Here is a 20022-nt window from a genome sequence, read left to right on the forward strand (position 1 = left end):
CCCCTTATACTTTCCTCCAATCATCTTAAAACTCTGCCCTTTGTCTTAGCCATTTCTGCCCTGGAAACGCGATCTATGGCGCTTATCATCTTGTACACCTGTCCTCACCGTACTAAAGCGTATGTCTTTTCAACGTGGGACAAAACCGAGCACCCAGACGAAACCCATGGGGAACATGTACAAACTCCTCACAGAGAGCGACAGGAGTTGAACCCTAATCGTCAGCGCTGTAAAGCGTTATGCTAGCTTACGTTACCGTACCGTCCTTTTATTTCACAGCACAAAATGTTCCTTTCCTGAATTCCCCACCAACATCCACGTTCAACGTTTTATAACGTTGTGATCAGAACTGCATACAATACTCCAAAGGTGGACTAATCAATGCTGCAATTTGGGGCACCACGGTAGTGTAGAGGTTAGCTGGATGCTGTTAGGGCTCACGGTGTCAGAGTGTGGAGTTCATTTCCATCATTTGTAAGGAGTCTGTACATCCTCCCCATGACTGCATGGGTTTTCTCCAGGAGATCGTTTCCTTCCACACAGTCCAAGACCATATGGTTTAATAGGTTAATTCACCTACTAGAATTGTAAATTGACTTGTGATTAGGCTAGGTTTAAATAGGTAGGTTGCTGGGCAACACAGCTCCTTGGACTGGAAGGGGCTATTCTGCACTGTATCTATAAATAAATACATTTTATAGAGCTATAACAACTGTGTTTGACGTCATTAAAATAATTTTTATCTCTCTCAATTCTAGTTTGAGATCCAAAGTTTTGACATCATCTGCAGTCTGGGTTGGGCCATGAGAGACAAATGCTGTGACATCCCATCTATGGTAAGTAGCTGCTAACATGCAAGCAACAGAATCTGGTTACTTGCTGCCGTTTCTGTTTTCTACAGACCAACATTAACCTAATCTGATCTCTAACTCCCCTACAAATCTATCCTTAAACCCTAACCTGACACCTAATTTCCCTCTCTGTCCCTGAAACCATCCCTCAAGCTAGGGCAGTATGATATGGAGAGCAAGCTGTTGCCCAGGTAGCAGGCACCCCCTCCCCGCACAGCTGATGAATCTAAAGGAATGGCAGAGGCCAACACATTTTGGCACCAGCAGCATCACAGAAGTTGCCAGTCAAGATTGAACTCAATGCCTTAGGGACTCCAGGTCTGGACTTCTCCTCCCGTTTTATTCCCAAAGCTTTCCCCATGAGAGTGTCTAGTGGCAAGCCAGCAGAGATTTGAGATCAGAGTTTTCCTTCTCCTCGGTGAGCTGCCACCCACAGCTGATGAGACCCATCTGCCTGAAGCAACTGGTTTTAAGGTGCCAGTAACCTGGCTTTGCCCCTTCTCTTGTCATTAGAAGCGGTTCCTATCAGGCTTAGTAGCTAAGCCACTCGTGAAGGCCAGGAGCTAGACTTGGTTGTCAGAAGCTATTTAAGTTACATGCTACTGGGAGCGTTTAATAAGTAGTGGGAACTTATCATCACTGCCACCCCGTATCTCAGCTATAACACTCTTAAGGAAGCTTCTCTTTGTACTAACTGTGAGGCACAATCTCAATGGAGACCACCGTCTTGGCGCCATCTTGAGCAGAAGCTAGAAGAGGAATTAGCTGTCAGTGGCATAATTGTCGTTGATTCGGTGATAGTGTTGACCTCAGTCTTTTCCTTGTGGCTAAGGATGACTTGATTCTGTGGCTTTGTAAGTGATTAAAGCATTATGGAGGATCCACAGACTCAGCCACAGGCAGAGCGGGGGTGAAGTTAACTGATGGGTCGTCTAGCATTATGCATGCTTCTTCAAGTGGTTGTTTGACTCACTCGTGATCCCATGTGTTCCACTTGATTGATTATTTTTGTGAAACTTACTGTTTTGCAATGCTTAATGCCATAATTGGATGGTGTCTATTTTATTTTACAGCGAGATGAGGCAAAGTGCCCGCCCCTTCCTCATGCCTGCACGTGTTCTCAAGATAGCATTGGGCCTCCAGGACCACCCGGACCAGCTGTAAGAAAATATTTGTTCATTTCTCATCCTCCTTATATTATCAGAAGATCTCACATAATCCTGACGATACATGGGAAGACAGGGGGGGTGGGCAGAGGGGAGAGGGAGAGAGAGCATGGGGCAAAGAGACAGTGGGGAGAGATTTCCAACACAATTATCATGAGAAATGTCTTGTAAGGATTTCTAGACAGAAAAAGATATAGCATTGAACTTAACTTACATTTAAACAGGGAGAGTATTAACCATAATAGTTCTATAGTTAAATAAAATTAATATATTGATACAGCAGTTTTAGACATAAAGTATGTCTGCAGTTATTAATTGTCCTGCTGTGTAAAGAAATAGACTTCTGTCTAACATATCAAACTTACTATTTCAAGTGTTCCCATTACTGGCAATCTTTATGAGCCGGGGTAAGAGAGAGAAAAATAAAAACAGAATGATTTTGTGATGTTTTCTCTCATTGACAGGGTCAAGTTGGTAGCAAAGGACCAAGAGGAGAAAGAGGCTTAAATGGATTACCTGTAGGTATTTTTTAAAAAAAACTTCTATCTTTCTTTTCATCTCTCTGCTTCAGATACCAAATGATGCTGACTTTAGTTCCAGGGCACTCAGGAGTCTTCTGTGTTGTATTAGAATGCATATTTGTTATTTTCTTTGCAGTTTAACAATTTATTCCTGCTTGTATTTTATATAACTTCCGATATACATATAACTATTTAGTATGCTCCTTAGTGGTCACAGTATGTATATACAAATGCTCAGTGTGTCCTCTTGTGGTTACAGTTCTTTGTGTCATTCTGGGAGCTTCTCTGGTGCTGCAAAATCTGAATAGGGGCTAAACGATTGGTTAACTCTGAAATGAAAATTTGAATAGAATGTCTCTTATCTATGGGGAATAAGAAGAGATGTTCCCATTATTGCCCTAATCCAATTCTTTTTGTTCTGTTAGCTCTTAATAAAACAATTGTAAAGCAAAAGGTTTTGTGCCTCTCTCCTGACTTCTGAAACAACTTTGGATTAAAAACATCAGATTCCAGCATCTGTTGAGCATCAACAGACAATTTTATTTCAGCTAACTTTACCACCCAGTTCCATGTAACTGTAGTTGATTGATATCACTGATAACCTAAGAACTTGATTTAATAATCTAAATGCAAATCCCAATCCTTCTACGATAGCTATGAACTTAACTTCAGCCAATAATCTGGATTTTGGAGAAATCTAAGCATGCCCACAACTTACTAAACCTAACTCCCTGTGTCTTTGGATCTTATGTTATCTGCCCTATGTGTGACTCCAGATCCACTGGCATGATTAACTTCGACCTGCCTCCTGAATATAGCTGAGTGCACTATTCAGTTGTACATGACATACCTTCTCAACTGCAAATAGATATGACCAGTGACTATCAACCTTGTCAGCAAAGGCCAAATCTTGCAGAATGAATACCAAAAATACAAATCCCAGCCCAGCCAAAGATTCAAATTTTAGTAGGAAGAGCCTAAAGCATTGTTGAGGATATCTACCACCTATCCCGCAATCGCTTTGACCCACTACCATCAGGAAGGAGGTACAGGAGCATCAAGACTAGAACTTCCAGACCGGTAACAGCTTCTTCCCTCAGGCTGTGAGACTAATGAATATCCTGTCACCAACCACGGTCTCGTCACTAGGACAGTGAGGTGTTTACGGTACAGAAGAGCTCACTTTACTCCATGCATTTTGAATAATATTTTATTAATCTATTTGTAGATGTAATATATTCTGTTTTATGCACTGTGTGTGGTATATGTTGTGTGGGTGCACCATGGCTTCATTTGGTTATATATACGTACAGTTAGACAACAATAAGCTTGGACTTGAACTGAACCAGTATGTCAATTAATGTTATACAGAGGCAGATGTGGTTTCTAATCTTCCTCCATAATTCAATGGTGTGAAGTTTCAGACATAGTGGAGGCAGGAACAGTAACCACACTTAAGAGGCATCTAGACAGGTGCTTGAATGATTAGGGCATAGATCGATGTGGAATTAAAGATGGAAAGTAGGATTGGAAAAGATAGGTGTGATGGTCACATTGACATGATGGGCTGAAAGGCCTGCTTCACTGTTGTCCAACATTGACTCCATAGAGTCATTGTCATAGGGCATCAAGTTCATACTGAACTCTTCTTCTACCTAGTCCCACTAACTCGCCCTGACACCATAGCCCTCCATACCCCCTCTATCTATATACTTACCCAAATTTGCCTTCAGTGTTAAAAATCAAACCTGCATCCACCACTTCTGCTGGCAGTTCATTCCACACTTTTATCATCCTCTGAGTGAAGTTCTCATGTTTCCTTAAACATTTCACCTTTCACTCTTAACCCCTGGTTCTAGACTCATCTAACTTCAGTGGGAAAAGCATGCATTTTCCCTATCAATACCCCTCATATTTTTGTATACCTCTGTCAAACCTCCTTTCATTCTCCTATGCTCCAAGGAATAAATTCCTAACTGTTTCCTATTACTCAGACCCTCAGGTCTTGGCAACATCCTTGTAAATTTTCTCAATACACTTTCAATCTGATTGATATCTTTCCTGTAGCTAGCCAACCAGAACTGGACACAATACTGCAAATTAGGCCTCACCAATGTTTTATACAATTTCAACATAACATCCCAACTCCCGTACTCAGTACATTGATTTATAAAAGCCAGTGTTCCAAAGGCAACATATTTTCTACCTGATCCATGGAGTGGAATCTGTAGTTGAGGCTCCTATCTTCCCCATTCATTGAACCTAGAACTAAGATCAGGAGAAATGTCTTCACCCAGAATATGGTGAACCCTTTGAATTCTCTACCACAGAAGGCAGTGAAGACCAAATCACAAATTACACTCAGTAGCCACTTTATCAGAATACTCCTAAACCTAATAAAGGGGCCATTGAACATATGTTCATAGACTTCTGCTGTTGTAGTCCATCCACTTCAAGGTTAATGTGCCGTGTGTTCAGAGATGCTTTTCAGCACACCACTGTTATAATATGTGGTTATCTGAGCTACTGTCGCCTCCCTGTCAGCCTGTCACTCTGGGCATTCTCCTGACCTCTCTCATTAACAAGGCATTTTAACCCACAGCAGTGCTGCTCACGGGATGATTTTTGTTTCTCACACCATTCTCTATAAAGCTCTAGAGACTGTTGTGTGCACAAATCCTAGGAGATCAGCGGTTTCTGAGATATTCAAACCACCCCATCTGGCACCAACAATCACTCAAAGTCACTTAAATCACATTTCTTCCCCATTCTGATGTTTGGTCTGAACAATAACTGAACCTCTTGACCATGTCTACATGCTTTTATGTATGGAGATTCTGCTACATGATTGGCTGATGAGATATTTGCATTAATGAGCAGGTGTACGGATATACCTAATAAAGTGGCCCCTGAGTGTAGAACAGTACTGGCCCTTCAGCCCAGGATGTTGTGCCAACATTATAGCCTACTCCATGAGCAATATAACCCTTTCCTCCTACATTGCCCTCCATTTTATATCATCCATATGCCAATCTAAAAGTTACTTAAATGTCTCTATGAACGTCCTGAACGTTCCACACACCCACCACTCTGTGTAAAAAGAACTTAAATCTGATATCCCCCCCGACACTTTCCTCCAATCACCCTAAAACTGTGCCCCTTGTATTAACCATTTCTGCCCTGGGAGAAAGTGGAAATTCATCATCAGTTTCTCTGGACATCATCGGGAGAAGAGAAGAACAGAGTTACACCACGCTGCTGGAAGTGGTGTAATTGGATGAGGCATTAGACCAGTCTAAGGTTGCTGTCTTCACTGGAGGCTGGAGGCCGAATACAGCTGTCCTGCGATTTGGAGCTCTGCGTATGTGCATGTGTGTTTAGGTGGTGGGAGGGAGGAGCGGGCCTTTGTTGTTTTGTTGTGCTCTGTGTTGTTCTGCCGAGCATTGTGGTATGCTGCGTTGGCGCCGGACTGCGTGCTGACCCTTGTGGGCTGCCCCCAGCACATCCTTGTTCACACAGACACATTCACTGTAAGTTTCAATGTACTGAGAGGGGGATCTCATTGAAACCTCTTGAATGTTGAAAGGCTAGATGGAGGATGTTTCCTTGGGTCAAAGAGTCTAGGACCAGAGGGCACAGCTGCAAAATAGAGAGGCGTCCATTTAGAACAGAGATGAGGAGGAATTTCCTTAGTCAGAGGGTGGTGAATCTATGGAGTTCATTGCCACAGGCAGCTGTGGAGGGCAAGACATTGGGTACATTTAAAGTGAAGGTAGATAAAAAGCAGAGGGCATGAAAGGTTATGGAGAAAAGGCAGGAGAATGATGTTGAGAAGGAAATGGGTCAGCCATGATGAAATGGTGGAGTAGACTCAATGGGCCGAATGGCCTAATTCTGCTTCAATATCTTATGGTCTTAAGTGTAATAAATAAATCTGCATCTCCCTCAGTGAGATGTAAAAGATTTCACAATGCTGTCCAAAGGAAAGCCAGCTATTCCCTTTGGCGGCCTGGCTGATATTTATCCCCTAATTAAGTTCATGAAAACAAAACAACTATTTGCTTGTAGTAGAACAAGTTCAAGTTTATTGTCATTCAACTGTACACATGTGTACCACTGAATGAGATAATATTCTTCTGGGCCATGGTGAACAACACAGTACATAAAAATCACACGCAACATTTCAAATTATATTACCATAAATAAACTAACGAAAAATTATATTGCAGAAGATTGACAATTAGCATAAGAGGCATTTGTGACACAAGTCACAATGTATACGGTATACTGGTTCAGGGAGTTCAGTAGTCTCACAGTGTGGGGAAGAAGCTACTTCCCATCTTGATAGTTTTTGTCCTAATGCTACGGTACCTCCTACCTGATGGTTGGGGGGTCAAAGAGATTGTGGGATGGATGGGAAGGGACTCTTGACAATGCTAAGGACCCTGCGTACACTGTGCTACTGATAAGTATCTCGGAAGGTTGGAAGAGAGACTCCGTAGTCCTTGCAATCCTTGGTGGGGTCTTGCACTTAGATGCCTTAGAATTCCCGTACCAAGTGGTGATGCAGCTGCAGACTGTAAAAATTGGTTGGGGAGGGTGTCGGGGAGCCTTGCTTGCCTCAATCTGTTCAGGAAGTGGAGATGCTGCTGGGCTTTCTTGACTAAAGAAGTGGCATTGAGCGACCAGGTGAAATCATCTGTGATGTGTACTCCCAGAAAATTGGTGCTCCTGAGTTTCTTTGTGGAGGAGCCTTTGAGTGTGAATCGATTTCAGCATTTTCTCATAATAGAAGCCAATCAGTGAACTCACCACAGATCATGGATTGATTCTGGTTAGCTGGTTCTGTTCAGCATTGATTGACATACTTTCCTCCTGAGCCGTTAGAATTTCTATGTGCTTGATGGATAGCTGGGTGAAATTTATGCATGTTTGCTTTGGATCAATTTATGCAATTATGTAATGGATACAGATGGCTGCAATAACAACAACAGATTTATTTTTGTTTGCCATTCAGAATTCAAAAATAATAAAATTCTTAACTATCTTTCCACAGGGTCCATTAGGTCCTCGTGGTGAGCCAGGTCCTTCAGGTCCACAAGGACTGCCAGGTCCTCAGGGTCCTAATGGACTGTCACTCCCAGGAGAACCAGTAAGTCTTCTTTCCTATTCCTACCTCACTTAGAGATTGCTGGCAGCTTATGATGTTGTAAACTGATTAAATCTGCATTATTGTATCAATGCCATTACTTGTAATAGAGTTTGCTTTCAAACCTCACCAGCCTTGGAAGGATATTACAATCTTTGTTGATGTCGCAAATGTTCAAATTGAAATATTGTCCAGAAATTCAAATGTGTGGCTGCACATTTTTCTGTGATAAAGTGTTGATGAAATATAAATTTTGAATGAAAATTGAGGACTTATTGTGTGGCTTGTGAAGACCACAATTTCAATTTTGTATTTGTCCATTTTCATGTTGACTAACGGGTGGAGAATTACAACCATACACTGGGCATTCAGAATCAGACCATCAAAGATGCACAGTATGTACAGAGCAGTGCCAGAGAAAAAAGCCAATCACATCATAAATGATCCCACCACCCTGCCTATGGACTGTTTGTTCCATTCCCATCAGAGGAGAGGCTGAGTAGTATCAGCACCAGGGCTACCCAACTCAAAAATAGTTACTTTCCCCAAGCAATAAGGCTGATTAACACCTCCATTCACTAACCAACCCCTCCACACCCCAACTACCACTACTTTATCATTTCATATCCCTCACCTTCTGTACACACCCCTGTGCCTGCCATCAGTTTATGGACATACAATCAGTCTACATATAGAAGCTATCTTATGTATTTATATTTATTGTGTTTTTTTATTATTCTGTTCTTTATTTTATTATGTTTTTTTTCTGTTCTGCATTGGATCCAGAGTAACAATTATTTCGTTCTCCTTTACATTGGTGTGCTCGAAATGACATTAAACTGTATTGAATCTTGAATATTTGTTTTGTTGCAGCAGTACAGTACATAAACATTTACTGTAAGCAACAAAGAACCCAGAACAGTACAGCACAGAATAGCCCCTTCAGCCCACAATGCTGTGAGACCTTTTAACCAACTCTAGCGTCAATCTAACCATTCCCTGCTACATAGTCCTCCATTTTTCTAAATGCCGCTAATGTATTTGCCTCTGACACCACCCTGACAAGGTGTTCTACACACCCACCACTCTGTATAATGAACTTGCTGCTGATACCCCCTGTGCTTTCTTCCAATCCCCTTAAGATTATGACCCCCTTCTATTAGCCATTTCCACCCTGGATAAAAGTCTCCGCCTGTCTACTCAATCCATGGCTCTTATTCTCTTGTATAACTTTATCAAGATATCTTCCATCCTCCTCTGCTCCAAAGAGAAAAGCTCTTTTCTGTAGAAATCCTTCCTACAATTATATGTATGTGTGTGTATCTATGTGTATATATGTGTGTCCCCAACCAGAGGCTGGCATGGTGCTACCAGCCTAACTAAGACAGCTCAAAGTTCAAAGTAAATTTATTATCAAATTACATATATGTCACCAGATACAATCCTGAAAGTCATTTTCATGTGGGGTTACGCAATAAATCCACAATGGAATAATAACCATCATAGAATCAATGAAAGACCACACCAACCTGGGTATTCAACCAGTGTGCAAAAGTGAACAAATTGTGCAAATACAAAAATAAAGAAATACCGGTAATAAATACATAAATAGATAGATAGGTAAATAAGTGATAGATATTGAGAATGTGAGATGAAGAGTCCTTGAAAGTGAGTCCATTGTTTCTGGAAAACTTTCAATGATGGGGCAAATGAAGTTGAATGAATATATCCCCTTTGGTTTAAGAGCTTGATGGCATAGGAGTAATAACGTCTCCTGAATCTGGTGCTCTGAATCCTGAGGTTCCCGTACCTTCTTCCTGATGGCAGCAGCGAGAAGAGAGCATGACCTGTGTGCTGGGGATTTCTGATGATTGCTGCTTTCCTGCAACAATGTTTCATGTAGATGTGTTCAGTGGTGGGGAGAGCTTTACCCACATTGGACTGGACCAGATCCACTACTTTGTAGAATTTTCCATTCAAGGGCATTGGTGTTTCCATACCAGGCTGCTCCACCACCCCTCTATAGAGGTTTGCCAAAGTTTCAAATGTCATGTCAAATCTTTGCAAACTCAAGGAAGTAGAGGCACTGTTGTGCTTTCTTCATAACTGCACTTACATGTTGGGTCCAGGACAGTTCCTCCAAAATGATAACACTGAGGAAGTTACAGCTGATGACCGTCTCCCCCACTGATCCTCCAATGCCTGCTTGCACTTAAATTGTCTATACCCCTAATAAATTTGTATACCTCTATCAAATCTCCCTTCATTCTCCTACACTTCAGGGAATACAGTCCTACCCTCTTCTCCCTCTGGTCCTCCTCCCTGTCCCTGTCTCCCATGGTCTTCTACCCACGCCTGTCAGATTCCCCCTTCTCCAGCCCTTTATCTCTTTCACCAATCAACCTCCCACCTCTTTACTTCACCCCTTCCAGTTTCATCTATTACCTACCAACTTGTACTTCTTCCACCCCTCCCCCCACTTCTCATCTTTTCTTTCCAGTCCTGATGAAAGGGCTCAACCCAAAACGTCAACTGTTCACTCTTTTCTCTAGATGCTGCCTGGCCTGCTGAGTTCCTTCAGCATTTTGTGTGTGATCCTCTGGATTTCCAGCATCTATAGCATCTCGTGTCACCCTTAACCTATTCCGTCTTTCCCTATGTACCTTGAATGTAGTGAGTTGCGAATAGATTTTAAAACAAAATTGGCTTCAGGGTGGATTTTACAGTATGTCGATTCGTTGCTCCATCCACTGCAAAAGAAAAATGTTTTGCTGCCTTAGGCTTTTTAGCAACTTTGTAAGGTAGAGTTTGGCTGGGTCTTGACTACTTTACCCCTGAGCTTCAGTTAATCTTTCAACAATCTGCTACTTCATCCATGGCTCTGCTCCATGGGCTTTGAGGCTTTAGTGAGACAAGATCTGTTGGCAATGAAAGACACAAGTGAAAGCCGGGCCAACAAACTAATCTCAAAGATCAGAGCAGCTTATTCTGATTGCTAACTTCTCACAAGTGTAGCAATAATAATTTAGGTACAAACTGGCTTGCCTAAAGTGACCATATATGTTAACTAGAGTCAGGTTTAATATCACTGGTATATGTCATGAAATCTGTTTTGCAGCAGAAGTACATTGCAATGCATAATAATGAACACTATAAGTTACAGTAGTAAATAAATATAAATAAATAAAATGAATATAAATACATAATAAAATAAATAAATATAAATAAATATGTGTGTGTGTAAAAATTAAGTAAGTGCTGCAAAAACAGAGGAAAAATAGTGAGGCCGTGTACATGGGTTCATTGGCCACTCAAAAATTTGATGGCTGAAAGGAAGAAGCTGTACTTAAAGCATTGAGGGTGTATCTTCAGGCTTCTGCACCTCCTCCTTGATAGTAGCAATGAGAAAAGGGCATTTTCTGGCCAATGGGGTTCCTTAATGATGGATGTTGCCTTTTGGAGATATCCTGAATGCCAGGGAGGCTAGTGGAGTGATGGAGCTGACTGAGTTTACAGCTTCTTGCATCTTTTTCTGATCCTGTGCAATGGCCCCTCCCTCCATAGCAGACGGTGATGCAAGCAATCCTAAAATCACTTTTAAGAAATTTGATATGCCACATTATTTTTAAAGGTCACAAAATTTATCTTTACCCCAGTATTATCAACCCTCCTCTTTAAACAGAATCATTTCTAACAACCTGGAACATGCTTGTCTTTATACCAACATTGGGATGTTACCGTATGAGACCATTTGAACAGGCAAGAATAGAATAGAATAAAGGGAATAGTGCATTCACAAGCCGAGAAACTTTTTATCTGAGAAATCATAACAAGTAAAGTCAAAATGTTATGGCCTCCTCCATTTATTTTAAAGTACTCTTCCCACAACCTTCAGTACGGACTCACTTTAAAGGACTCTACAACACCTTCTCAATATTTACACATCAGTTATTTATATTATTATTTTGTTTGTTTTTTATTTGGTAAATTTGCCTTTTTGCACATTGGTTGCTTGTCTGTCTTTCCTATGTGCAGTTTTTCATTGATTCTATTATATTTCTTTGTACTTACTATAAATGTGCATCTTGATCTTTTTTTTTTGCTCTTTGGGTGCTTGACGTTTTCTTTGAATGGGCTCCATGGTGTTGTTTGGTGTCTGTCTGCGGGCAGGAGAATCTCTGGGTTGTATACTGCATACATTTGATAAGAAATGTACTTTGAATCTTCAAGTGACCGTCTGAAAACAAATCTCAGGGAAGTAAATGATGACATATACTGCATGTACTTTTCACAATAAATGTACTTTGAACTTCCAACTTTATAGAAAGGATTATTTTAGTCTTCTCTACAATTCGAAGTATTGAGTACAGGTGTTGGAGTTAATGTTGAAGGTATTGGTAAGGCTGAATTTGGAGTACTCTGTGCAGTTCTGGTCGCCTACCTCCAGGAAAGATAGTGTATCAACAAGATTGAAATGGTAGAGAGAAAATTTACAAGGATGTCTTGAGGACTTGAGCTTTTGGGAAAAGTTGAATATGTTACTCTCTGGAGCATAGGAGAATGAGGGGAGATTGTATACAAAATTACGTGGGCATAGCTCGGGTAAATGCAAGCGGGCTTTTTCCATTGCGAATGGGTGAGACTAGAACTAGAGGTCAGAGGTTAAGTGTGAAAGGTGAAATATTTAAGGGGAACAATGAGGAGGAATTTCTTGAGTCAGTAAGTTCTTCACACAGAGAGTGAATGCTGCTGAGCTGGTGTTTGAGGCTGGTACATTAGGGATATTGAAGAAACTCAGGCACATGGCTGATAGAAAAACAGAGGGTTGTGCAGGAGGGAAGATCTTAGAGGAGGTTCAAATGTTGACACAGCATTTTGCAACAAAAGCTGTACTTTTCAATGTCTTTTGTTGTAAAGCAAGACAGAATCAGAATCAGGTTTAATATCACTGACGTACTCTATGTCATGAAATGTGTTGTTTTGCAGCAGCAGTACGTTGCAATACATAATAATAAAACTAAATGAAATTAAGAAGTATATTTCAAAAACAAGAAAGTAAAATAATTAAGCCATGCAAAAAAGGAGGGAGACAAATACCGAGGTAGCATTTGTGGGTTCATTGTCTGTTCAGAAATCTGATGGCAGTGGGGAAGCAGCACTCATACTGTAAATATGATCATAGTTTATGTAAATAGAAGCAGCAATCTCACATTTGGAAAGTGTCTTTAAGTTTTTAAACCATTGCCAGATGTTTCAAAAGGATACAACAGAATGATAGTAGATAATATGTTGACTGACTGCATGATCAGCAACTAAACAAGACTTATTATGTAGTCTTTATTAAATTGAATTATTTCTTCTGATGACAAAATCCCAAGGCAGGATACAGAATATTAAAATTCACATAAGGCATTTGGAAGCAATTTTAGAAGCAATTCTGGAAACAATAAGGCAATTTAGAGCTCTTATCTCTAAAAAACAGTGACAATGCTGAAACACTTGGGATTGGGATTGGAATTGGTTTATTATTGTCACATGTACTGAGATGCAGTGAAAAGTTTGTCTTGCATACTTGTCATACAGATCAGATCATTACATGGTGCTTTGAGGTAGAACAAGGTTAAACGAAAACAATACAGAATAAAGTGTTACAGTTACAGAGAAAGTGCAGTGCAGGTTGACAATAAGGTGCAAGATTATAATGAGGTAGATTGTGAGACAAAGAGTACATCTTATTGTACGAGAGGTCTGTTTAAGAGAATGATAACAGTGGGATTGAATCTGTCCTTGAGCCTGGTGGGACGTGCTTTCAGGTTTTTGTATCTTCTGCCCAATGGGAGGGGGAGAAGAGAGAATATCCTGGGTGGGTGGGGTCTTCGATTATGCTGGCTGCATGACTGAGGCAGTTTCAAGTGCAGACAGAGTCCATTGAGGGGAGGCTGATACCTGCAATATGCTGAGTTGCTTGAGCAGTGTTGTGCTGGACTTTCATGATGAGAATGGTAATGGTAATGGAGAATGGTAATGGTAATGGAGAACGGTGATGGTAATGGAGAACGGTAATGGTAATGGAGAACGGTGATGGTAATGGAGAACGGTGATGGTAATGGAGAACGATGATGGTAATGGAGAACGGTAATGGTAATGGAGAACGGTAATGGTAATGGAGAACGGTAATGGTAATGGAGAATGGTAAGAGGTTTAAAGGCAAGTCAAATAAATGTATTGTAGATAGAGACCAGCCATTGAATGAAGGGACAGATTTGACTGGGTGAATCTCATCCTTGTTAATTCTATCAAACCCCCTTCCTGTAGAGTTTACTAGTGGGACCGCAGTGACCGCAAGGACCAATTCAGGGCGATTTTGTTTTTCTTACTGATGTGATTGTTTTTTTTTTCTCTCTGTAACAGGGACGTCCTGGAATGAAAGGCGACGCAGGTGAACCAGGGTTGGCAGGACGAGCAGTGAGTATTTTCTGTCTCCCTTTCCCTTGGTCCTAATTATGCAAAAGCTGGCGAGCCTGCAACACAGAACTACTGACAAAATAGATGCACACTTAGGAGTATTTATTTGCAATAACTTTTGTAATCTTTGCTTGAAGTTATTTCAAGTTAAGAACTTCCGTACGGCATAGGTGGGTACAATAGTTCAGTATGCTTCACAGCCACAGTCTTAAGTTATTGCTGAACTCTTACATTCACACATCCCCTAACCTATTACAATCCATTGCAAAGCTGAGTCCATGAAACAGCTTGAAACACATTGTACACAACATAGAAAGCACTAGAATATTTTAGATAAGTTTATTGACAACTCACTGTACACCTGCGAAGGTTGGAGGTGGAACAATGCGAAGAGCCCATACCCTCGGGTATTCAGTTTGTGAGGAAAGGTGGTGTCAGTGTTTGAAGAAGGAAGGTCTAATGTATTACTGTGTTTTGTGCTTCTATAGTCTTATGCTCTATATCAGATGAATAATAGGGAGTACAGGAACTACTTTTTTTTTGAATTAGGGCTTACTTTACCGGCAAAGATTGATTGAAGCATTTGTTTGTTTCATAGGGATTAATTGGCCGGCCTGGCCCATCAGGTACACCAGGATCAGATGGCCCACGGGTAGGTGCCTTTGCAGTTCATTAAAAACTCTCTGAATGTTCGCTCGCTGTTCCAGTTTATTTGTTGATGTTGTTACATAATGGGAGCGCTCAGATTTTCGCCAGGGTTTAATCCAATCGATACTGACCAGGGAAGAAGAAACAGCCATGAGGCAAATCAGGCTCTCAGGTTTCTTCATTTGCTCCTGCATCGTTTCTGCATCTGCACATTACTGCCAACATCTTAGGCGCTTCCAACACATCTGAACTTCTGCTCAAAGTAGATCTGAATAATATTAATGATGGAAAGCTTAATCACTTCAATGCTAGTTCCTAGGCATCAATCAAGGGAGGATGGGAAGAACAGGGACTAAAGGAGTTAATTTGTTACCTGCTTTTGAATAGGGCCATTTGGCTTCAAGCACAAGCTATGATGGGGGAGGAGGGGAGAGTGCGGGCCGATAGACCATTAGATACAGGAGCAGAATTAGGCCATTTGGCCCATCAAATCAGCTCGGTCATTTCATCACGACTGATCCATTTTTCCTCTCAGCCCCAGTCTCCTGCCTTCTCCCTGAATCCCTTCATGCCCTGAGTAATCAAGAATCTATCAACCTCTGCCTTAAATGTACCTAATATTTTGGCCTCCAAAGCTGCCTGTAGCAATGAATTCCACAGATTAATCTTGTTAAAGAAATTCCTCCTCATCTCTGTTCTAAAAGGATGCCCCTCTACTCTGAGGCTGTGTCCTCTGGTCATAGACTCCCTCAAAATAGGAAGCATCTGCTCCACATCCACTCTATCGAGAGGTGGAGTGTAGAGTTTTTGCTAGCTGCTTGCTGTGCAGAACCTAATTTCTCCCTGGCACTATGGGGCTGAAAAGAAAAGAGCGTCAAGACCATTACAGAGCTGTTGAGTGAGCCTCCAGACGGCCATGGATCAAGAGGTGTTATCCGTGGATCAATGCTGCTGGGCCACAAGCCAGGGCCTGATCAACCATGGCTGGGTCAGATGGGGGAGGGTTTCTGATGTTGAAAGACCCTAAACCCCCGGAGACCCTAGGTTACATCACTGAAGTTGTATCCCAACACATCCAGCATCATGAAGACGCGTTGTTGCTCTGATTTTGATTGGGTCTGTATGCCAGCGATCTACAGGTAGGCTCCCTAGTTCCCACTGAAGTAATAGATACTAGGCCTATCTAGGTATGTGTCCACTTGCTAACGATCTCTGCCTAAGTTTAACCCTTTCCTTTGTCTTGGGCAATGAGACAAGTAGCTAGAAGATCCAATACGATTCTCCAAAAAAAAATCGTGGTTCTTTTTAATGTACATCCAATTTCACCAAAAAAATAATTTTTGTGACTTTACTAAATACAGAATTATGAGGGTTATAGATAGAGTAAATACAAGCAGGCTTTATCTGCTGCGGTTGGGTGAAAGGAAAACTAAAGATCATGGGTTAAGAGTGAAAGGTGAAATTTTTAGGGGCAACTTCTTCACTCAGAGGGTGGTGCGTGTGTGGAACGAGCTGCCAGCAGAAGTTGTGGAACCTCTGCTAAATTTAAGAGCAACTTGGATAAGTGCATGGTTAGGAGGAGGATGGAGGGCGATTCTCCAGCAGCGGGGTGATGAGCTGGGCAGAAAAACAGTTCTGCGTGGACTAATGAGCAGAAGGACCTGTTCTGTGCTGTAGTGCTCTGTGACTCTACTTTTAGTGGGTACTTAATGCTAAAATAGTGAAAGATCTTATTTTGATATTATCCAAATTATATATATTTCTATTCCTTAGGGCTTCCCAGGTAAAGACGGACCAATTGGTCCACGTGGACCACCAGGGCCAATCGTAAGTCATGTCTTAAGAATTACTGTAACTACAGTGGTTTAATGTCTTTACGTTACACACTGACAATGTGACTCAACCATTCTCACATTAAAACAATTCAAGTTGTAATAGCAGTAATGAACAATTAGCCAAGTGTGTCTGCCTTACCTCAAATCATCAATGCAAATCCACAACACATATCTCTACATACATTGGAGACATATGGTGAATAGTTCTGGTGAAAAATAAGTCAAAACAAAGTCGTGAATGCTGAAAATATGAAACAAAAACAGAAAATACTGGAAAACCTCAGTAGGTCAGGCGGCATCCATAGAAGGTGAAACTGGGTTTCTGATCAAAGATTGTTCATGTGATTGGCAATAGAGAGGTTTGTCCAGGCAGTAGAAAATGTGGCAGTGAGCAACAAGTACAATAAATGGTTGCATTACTTCACCAAAAGCAGAATTTCCTGGTGGCCAAACATTTTAATTCTGATTCCTGTTCCCATTCTGATATGTAGGTCCATGGCTGCCTCTTGTGCCAAGATGAGGCCACCCTCAGGGTGGAGGAGCAACACCTTGTATTCTGTCTGGATAGCCTCCAACCTGATGGCATGAATATCGATTTATTATTCCAGTAAAAAAAAACTCCCCCCTCCCCTCTTCTATTTCCCACGCTGGCCTCTTACCTCATCTTCTCATTTACCAGTCACTTCCCCCGGGTCCATTTCTCCTTCTCTTTCTCCTATGGTCCACTCTCTTCTGCTATCAGTTTCCTTCTTCTACAATCCTTTACCTTTCCCATCCACCTGGCTTCACCTATCACCTGCTAGCTATCCTCCTTGCCCTCCCCCCATCTTTTTATTCAGGCGTCTTCCCCTTTCCTTTCCTGTCCTGATGAAGGGTCTGGGCCCTGGATGTCGACTGTTCACTCTTTTCCATAGATGCTGCCTGGCTTGTTGAGTTCTTCCAGCATTTTGTGTGTGATGTTTGATGGTATTTCAAAATTGTTTAATGTCATTCCCTGTACACAAGTGTAAAGGAAACAGTTAATCTGGATGCGATGCAGCACAAAAGGCAGAAAATATAAATATCAGAATAAAAATACCAAAAAGCACAATAAATATAAATCCATGAGATAGCTTATATTACATAGATTAATCATATGTCCATAAAATGAGACCAGACACAGGAGTGTTTGTACTTAAGGTGACTGACAGGAAATGATAAAGTAGTGGTGGTTGGGGGTGTGGAGGGGTGGGTTAGTGGGTGGAGGTGTTGATCAGCCTTACTGCTTGGGGAAAGGAACTGTTTTTGAGTCCGGTGGTTTTGACATGGATGCTACACAACCACTTTTCTGATGGAAGTGAGATAAATAGTCCATGAGCAGGGTGGGTGGGATCCTTCATGATGTTACTGGCCCTTTTCCAGTATCTCTCTGTATACATGTCCTTGATGGCAGGAAGGCTGGTGCCAGGGATGCGTTGGGCAGTTTTGACTACCTGTTGGAGAGCCTTTGCATCTGCCACATTGTAGTTTCCGTACCAAGCAGTGATGCAGTTTGTTAGGATGCTCTCTACTGCCTTTCTGTAGAATGAAGTGAGTATGGATGTGCAAAGTCCAACTGTCTTCAGCCTCCTCAGGAAATAGAGGTAGTTTGTCTGGAAACCTTTCCTCGTGCCATACTGTGGGCGAATCCATACCAGTTTTATTTAAGACCTAGGAAATAAATGATACCCTAGCATTCTCAGAATCCAGTGCATGTGTTGATTATCAGGAATTCTGAACCTTGTTTGGAAATGTGCATGTGAAATGAGTGGGATTGGTAAAGGTGGCTTGGCTCTCAGATAGTGCGATTTGCTGTTGGAGCTGGAAGAATCAATGGAAAAGCCGGGTGGGAGAGTGAGGAAGCTGGGTATGGGAATGCTGATGCACCATGCACTTCTGACAGGGAGTGGTACCACCCACCACACACACGAAGAGGTAAAGAACAGGAAAAGAACGTAGAACATATAGAACTGTACGGCACAGGCCTTTTGGCCCACCATCTTGTGCTGTGCTTTTAACTTACTCCACAATCAATCTCCGACACAGACCAAAACCCTCCACTTCTCTTTCACCCATGTACATATCTAAGAATCTGTTCAATGTCTTTCCACCACCTCCTGCAGTGTAGAAAATGAACTACATCATCCAATTTCCAGGGAAGTACGTTGATCCACTGCGGACCTCCTATCTTTAGCTTAGAACATAGAATGTGGAATATTACAGTACAGGCCCTTTGGCCCACGATGTTGTGCTGGCCTCTAACCTGCTCCAAGATTAATCTAACCTTTCCCTCCTACAAACCTACTTTTCTTACATCCATGTGGCTATCTAAGAGTCCCTTAAACGTCCCTCATGTATCGGCCTTTACCAGAGAAAAGCTAATTTTTCAAAGTGTGAACTTGGACACATCCTCACAGCTGCTCTCCTCAGGAATAGTCCAAGTAGAGCCGACACTTTCGCAGGTGCAGGCCTTCAGCCTCTGATTGCTTCCAGATGGAAACCAATTCCATTTACATTAATGTTCATAAAATGCCTCACAGCTTGGTGGAATCTCGAACACAGTAAGTCTACAGAAAAGAAAGAAGTATTGAGCATATCATATTGCTGGAAGAACTCAGCAGATAAGGCAGTATCCGTGGAGGCAGAGGGATGGTTAATGTTTTGGGTTGAAGCCCTGCCATTTGTCTTTGCTCTGGGTTACTCCATCTGCAGTCTCTGGTATCCATACAGAATACCCTGACTGAACCAACCCTGCCAAGCAAAATTCATGATTAACTATTCTGTACCATATTATTCCCGTGGCTTTGAATTAAACCTCAAGTACCTATTCAATTCTCCATTAAGAAATGCAGTCAGCTGTGCCTCACTAGACCCTCCATGATCTGACAATAAATTTTGAAAGTCAAAGTCAAATTATATTTTTTATCAAAGTATGTATATGTCACTATATACAGCCCGGAGATTTATTTTTGTGTAGACATTTACAGGAAAGTAAAGGGATACAATAGAACACATTAAAAACTATACATAAACAAAGACTGATGGACAATGTATGTGCAAAAGAAGATACGTTGTGGAGATTTAATAATAAATAAATAACACAGAGAGAATGAGTTGTAGAGTCCTTGAAAGTGAGTCTGTAGCTTGATGAATCAGTTCAGTGTTGAAGTGAGTGAAGTTATCCCCACCCGTTCAGGAGGCTGATGGTTGTAGGGTAGTTACTGCTCCTTTACCTGGTGGTGTGGGACTGAGGTTCCTGTATCTCCTGCCTGAGAAGAGAGCATGGCCTGAATGGTGAGGATCTTCAATGATGAATGCTCCTTTCTCGAGGCAGCACTCCTTGTAGATCTGCTCAATGGAGGGGAGAGC

At 41.6% G+C, this 20022-nt stretch overlaps 1 protein-coding gene across 3 annotated transcripts in view; it reads left to right on the plus strand.

The window, feature by feature from the left end:
- Positions 1–20022, plus strand: part of col12a1a (collagen, type XII, alpha 1a) — a 367155-nt gene that overhangs the window by 306655 nt on the left and 40478 nt on the right. For all 3 annotated transcript variants that reach the window (XM_073050421.1, XM_073050420.1, XM_073050422.1), the window contains 7 exons: positions 759–836; positions 1925–2011; positions 2482–2535; positions 7595–7690; positions 14099–14152; positions 14751–14804; positions 16574–16627. In XM_073050421.1, the coding sequence (XP_072906522.1) occupies positions 759–836; positions 1925–2011; positions 2482–2535; positions 7595–7690; positions 14099–14152; positions 14751–14804; positions 16574–16627 (477 nt within the window). The remainder of the gene's footprint in view (positions 1–758; positions 837–1924; positions 2012–2481; positions 2536–7594; positions 7691–14098; positions 14153–14750; positions 14805–16573; positions 16628–20022) is intronic.

This window comes from Hemitrygon akajei, chromosome 7 (assembly GCF_048418815.1).
Source record: "Hemitrygon akajei chromosome 7, sHemAka1.3, whole genome shotgun sequence".
NCBI classification, from domain to species: Eukaryota; Metazoa; Chordata; class Chondrichthyes; order Myliobatiformes; family Dasyatidae; genus Hemitrygon; species Hemitrygon akajei.